This window comes from Corapipo altera, unplaced genomic scaffold (assembly GCF_003945725.1).
Source record: "Corapipo altera isolate COAL_440 unplaced genomic scaffold, ASM394572v1 61101, whole genome shotgun sequence".
NCBI lineage: Eukaryota > Metazoa > Chordata > Aves > Passeriformes > Pipridae > Corapipo > Corapipo altera.
Window position 1 is genome coordinate 9,037 of NW_020885461.1, and position 5,186 is coordinate 14,222.

The following is a 5,186-nucleotide window of genomic DNA, read 5'->3' on the forward strand; positions in this document are numbered from 1 at the left end:
GGGGGGGGGTAACTAACCCCACGCGGCTGCTGATTAACGGGGGACTGGGTGGGTGGGTGATGAGGTGGGCGGGGGTCCCTCTGCCCCTATAAGTGCTCGGTGGGTGGGGGGGTCTTGGTGTCTGTGGGGGCTTCACGTGGGCTGAGAATTCCTTTGTGTATTTTTTTTGGGGGGTGAGTGTCGCGGTGCAGTTTTGGGGAGGGGCGTCCGGGGGAGCACAGGGGGCTGGGGAGGGGTCTTGCAGGGTGGGGGTCACCACGGCGCTGTGTTTGTGTGTGTCCCCCCCCCCAGACCGAGACACCCCAGAGCCATGTCCCTCACGGAGAGCACCGACAGCACCTCCGAGAAACCCGTGTCCCTCATTTGGGGTAAGCACCGGGACCCCCCGAGGGGTTTGGGGCTGCTTTGGGGTGCCCCCCTCTCACCCCATGCCCCCACCCCATGGCCGTGCCCCCCTCTGTGCCCGCAGGGTGTGAGCTGAGCAAGCAGAAGGACTCCTACACCTTCCAGATGCCCGAGGGCTGGCACTGTGAGCAGCAACTGGCCCTGCGCACGGTGGGTGACCCCCAAAAACACCCAGGGGGTGCCCGGGGGTCGTGGGAGGACCGTGAGGGGTCACAGGGGGGGTTGTTCTCCTTGCTGCCTGCAGGGGATGGCCCGGGATGAATCCCGTGGTGATGGAGGTTGTGATGGGGGCTGCCTGTGCCCACGTGCTCCTTGGCCACCCCAAATCCTGGGGGGGTCACTGAGGGGTTGTTCTTCTCACTGCCTGATGGGGAGATGACCTGGGATGAATTCCCTGTGGTAGAGACTGCGCCAGTTGAGGAGGGGGCTGCTTTCACCCCGGTGCCCCTCAAATTTTTGGGGGTCCTGGTTGAGGGGTACCTGCATGCCATGAGAATCCTGGGGGGATTTTCTTCTCACCCTGCTCCAGATCTGCCTGGGGGAGTCGGCCCGGGATGAATTCCACGTGGTGGAGGTGGTGGCAGAGGAGGGGGACACCCGGACCCCGGTGCCCCTCGCCACGCTGAAGCCGTCGGTGCTGCCCATGGTGAGTGCCCCGGGGAGGGGGCTGCTGCTGGCCCGAGGGGCTACCAGGGGAGCTGCCACCCCCCTGTTTTGCAGGCCACGCTGGCAGGAGTGGAGCTGACCCCCCCTGTCACCTTCCACCTGAGAGCCGGCTCGGGGCCCGTCTACATCAGTGGGCAGCACATCTCCAGTGAGTGTGGGGGTCTCCCCCTGCCCTGGGGTCTCCCCCTGCCCTGGGACCCCCCTCCCCGGGTGTGGGGGCTCAGCCAGTCCCTCCCGCAGTGATGACCTCGGATGAAGAGGAGGAAGAAGAGGAGGAGGAGGAGGAGGAGGAAGAAGAAGAGGAGTCCCCTCAGAAGCCCCCCAAGGGCCAAACCGCCCGGAAAGGCGGCGCTGCCAAGGTCAGCACCCCCTCGGCTGGGGGGCTGAGGGGTGCAGAGGGGTCCCTGTGCCACGGGGAAGGAGGGGCAGGGACCCCAAGCCCCTCTCTGTTGAGGGGATGAGCCATGATCTTCATCCCTTGGGGAGGAAGAATCCCAGGCTCTGGAAGAAGTCTTCATCCTGCATCTCCCTCTCTCTCTCCCCCATAGAAGAGAAAGCTGGAGAAGGAGGATGAGCCGTGAGTATGATGGAGGGGGGAAAAACCTGGAGCAGGGGCTGCCCACCCTGCTGGGACCCCGATCCCAGCCCTCCCCTTCTCTCCCAAGCAGGAACAACACCGTCCCTGAGGATCCCCTTCCCGGCAAGGTAGGGGCTGGGTGGGGTGTCCCTCTGCATCCCCCCCTCACCCCGGGGGTCAACACGAGGACCTGGGGAAGGGGATGTGTGATGGGAACCCAAAAAGGGGGGGGGCAAGGCAGGGCTGGGGGCTCCCTGGGCCGGGGGTGGTCCCTGCTCAGCCCTGTCCCGATCCCTGCAGGGCCGTGGAGCCGGGAGGGGCAGGAAAGCAGCGCCGAAGAAATGATGGGATGTGTGGCAGGTATGGAAAGGGCTGTGGGGGATGATGTCCAGGTTTGAGGGGGCCTGTGGGTGCCCCCAGCTCGTGGCTGAGTGGGGCTGGGGAGGATCCATCCCCCAAAGTGGGGTCTTCCCGGGATCCCTGTGCCTCAAATCCTTCCTCCTTCCCTTTTCCAGGTGCGGGAGAGCCCGAGGGAGCAGCTCTGGTGCTGGTGTCTGTTCCCAAATAAAGGATATTTTGCACTCCTGGTTCCCCGTGCTGGGAATGGGGGGGATTGTGGGAGAATCCTCCATCCTGGTTAGGGCTGCTGGGGGCCCTGGGGGGGTTCGGGGCAGCCCCCGCTGCCCGAGGGGTAGCAAGTGGTGCTTGTGAATAGGAGACAAAAGGGGATTAGGGAGCAGCGGGGAGACGATTAGAACCCATTGACCTGCCCTTGGTCTGCAGGCAGCGGGGGTCTGGGCAGGGTCCCGAGCCCCTCAGCTGCTCCCAGGGGGCCGCCGTGTCCCGGCTTGGCTCCGGGGGGGGGTCCTGAGCCCCCTACCAAGGCGGCTTTAGGCTGCTTCAGGTGTGGGGCAGGAGGGGAGGGGGCGTTGGGGGGGTTTAATCCTGCTCCGCACCCACCGGGGATGCTGGGATGGGGCTGAGGAGCTGCTGGGATGGGGAGGGGGCGGGCAGAGGGGGGTGTCTGTCCTCGAGGGCCACCCGCGGGAGGATGTGACAGGCAGCCCTGTCCCTCCAGCCTTTCCTCGCCCCGCAGGGGCTGTTTGCACAGCGGGGCCCCCCCCGGGGTTGTGCTGACAGCTCCCGGGACCCTCTGCCCCAGCCCGGGGGGGGACACACCGCGAGTGATGACGGCTCCGCTCCCATCAATCATCACCCGCGGCTGGGGGGGGGGCCGAGGCACAGCCCCCTTCCCCTCCCCCCGGGGGTGCTGAGCCCCCAGGATTGGGGTGGAAGGGGGTTTTGGAGCTGGGGGGGGGTTGCTGTGTTTGTGCTCTCGGGGTTTGGGCCGAGTTCCTGCCCCTGGAGGTGTGAAGGCAGCGGGGGAGGGGAGGATCTAATTTGGGTCGTTCACACTAAATCAGCGGCCCACCACCCCTCAGATGGGGGTGTGGGTACCCTGCTGCTCCCCATCCTGCCCGTCCCGGGGGGTTTGGTACCGACGAGGAGGCTGAGGTACGAGCAGGAAGGCAAGTAAGTGGTTTTAGAACTAAACCCCTCCCTCCCTGTGCTGCCCCTCAGGGGTGTTGGAGCCCCCCCAGGGGTTACCCCAGCTCCCTGCCGGGGCATTTATAGGGCACTTAACACCTCCCGGGGCCAGCAAACGGCTGGTGGAGGGGTCCACAGCCTCCTCCTGCTCGGGGGAGGTGAGACCTGCTGGGTCGGGGTGGGGAGGGGGTCCCCAGAGCCCCCCGGCACTAAAGGAGCTGGTGGGCAATGCACAGGCCGGGGCCGTGCCTGGCAGCCTGGTGACAGGAGGGTGACAAAAAGCATCTGTCCCGCAGGCCTGGTACCCTCCCCATGCCCCACAGCATCATCTCCGGGGAGGGGGGGGGGTGGTGATGGGGACCCCCAAGCAGCCGAACCCCACCTCCCCCCCTCCTCCCACTCCCCCATCCCACCCTCCTTCCCTGCGCGGAGCCTCTGCCTCCCGGGAGAGGTCCGGCCCCTCTTGGCGGGGCTCTCCCCCCACCTTTAAAGGCTGCCCCTTCCCCCGGGTCCCACCTCCGGGCCGGGCTCCATGGGTTGGGGGGCTGCGGGCGCTGCCCCGGGCGGCGGCACCGGCCCCAGGACCGGAGGCTGATGGGGTGGGGGCGCCGGGGGCAGGATGGACCTGGATGCCCCCGAGGTGTAGGGCGCGCAGCCCCCAGGGCCAGAGGAGGAGGAGGAGGAGAAGCCCCTGCCCCGGCTGCCTCCCCCATGCTCCGGCGCTGCCCCGGAGCCCTTGGCATCGCGCGTGGGATCTCCTGGACCCTCGGACACCCCCAGAGGGGGGATCGCCCCGGCGAGGAGGGCGCGGGAGAGTCCTCGGCTTCCCCTGCCCCGGCGGGGAGCGGGGCTGGCACCGCGGCGAGCCCGCCGTGGCACCGCCGGTGGCCCCCGGTGACCGGGGGGCTTCGAGCAGCGCCATGCAGCCCCTCACCCTGCAGAACCTCTCCATGTAAGAGCCCCTCTCGCTGCCACCCCCCGTTTATCCTTTATTCTCATCCCCACTCCTCGGGAGGAGAAAACAACCAACTCCCAAAGAAACTCCCTGGGTTTTAACACCCCCCCCCCTTTTTTTCCATTTTCCCCGCAGATGTTTCCAGCTCCTCATGTTCTCCTGTCAGACGCAGGTAGGTGGATGTGCTTTGCTGACCCCGGGGTGGGTGAAGGTGCCAGCTCTGTGACCCCCGCCCCCCCACCCCGAGCTGACCCTTCACTTTAGGGGGTGCCCTTTGCCTTGGGGGGGGGCTTTACCGGGGGCTGGTGTGTGCCCACCCCAAGTGGCAGCGAGTCCTGGGCAGGGAGGGATGCAGGGCTGGAGTCCCAGGCAGGGAGAGATTCAGGGATGGAGCTCCAGGGCTGGAGCCCCGGCCAGGGAAGGATGCAGGGATGAAGTTCCAGGGATGGAAGGATGCAGGGCTGGAGCTCCAGGAACGGAAGGATTCAGGGCTGGAGCCTTGGGCAGGGAAGAACGCACGGCTGGAGCTCCAGGGATGGAGCCCCGGGCAGGGAAGCATGTAGGGATGGAGTTCCAGGGCTGGAAGGATGGAGGGACAGAGCCTCATGGATGGAGCCCTGAGCAGGGAAGGATGCAGGGCTGGAGCTCCGGGAATGGAAGGATTCAGGGCTGGAGCCCCGGGCAGGGAGGGATGCAGGGATGAAGTTCCAGGGATGGAGTCCCGGGCAGGGAGCGATGCAGGGCTGGAGCTCCAGGGACAGACTGGGGGGTTGTGTCCGTGCCAGAGCTGTACTTGTGCCCCTCAGCACCGACCTCAAGGGGCTGTAACTGGGGGTTCAGCAGTGGGGATCACACCCCCTGGACCCCTCCGGAGGGTGTGGATAAGGCTGGCAGTGATGCCATCCCGCGCAGGTGGCACGTTCCTCGCAGCCCTGCTCGGGCAGGGGGATGTGCCGGGTCCCTCAGCCGGGAGCTGCTGCCGAGGGGGTTAATGGGGTCTGGACCCCACCAGCGGGGGGGTGTGTGAGGTTTGAC

At 66.9% G+C, this 5,186-nt stretch overlaps 1 protein-coding gene across 2 annotated transcripts in view; it reads left to right on the forward strand.

Annotated features, from left to right (window-relative positions):
• The window catches only part of LOC113940529 (nucleoplasmin-like), a 2,405-nt gene extending 169 nt beyond the window's left edge, over nt 1-2,236 (forward strand). For both annotated transcript variants that reach the window (XM_027631682.1, XM_027631681.1), the window contains exons 2-10: nt 292-368; nt 470-555; nt 935-1,051; nt 1,126-1,219; nt 1,312-1,430; nt 1,620-1,648; nt 1,737-1,776; nt 1,949-2,008; nt 2,164-2,236. In XM_027631682.1, coding sequence (XP_027487483.1) covers nt 311-368; nt 470-555; nt 935-1,051; nt 1,126-1,219; nt 1,312-1,430; nt 1,620-1,648; nt 1,737-1,776; nt 1,949-1,993 — 588 coding nt within the window. In that variant the 5' untranslated portion in view covers nt 292-310 and the 3' untranslated portion in view covers nt 1,994-2,008; nt 2,164-2,236. The remainder of the gene's footprint in view (nt 1-291; nt 369-469; nt 556-934; nt 1,052-1,125; nt 1,220-1,311; nt 1,431-1,619; nt 1,649-1,736; nt 1,777-1,948; nt 2,009-2,163) is intronic.
• Nucleotides 2,237-5,186: the final 2,950 nt, after the last annotated feature.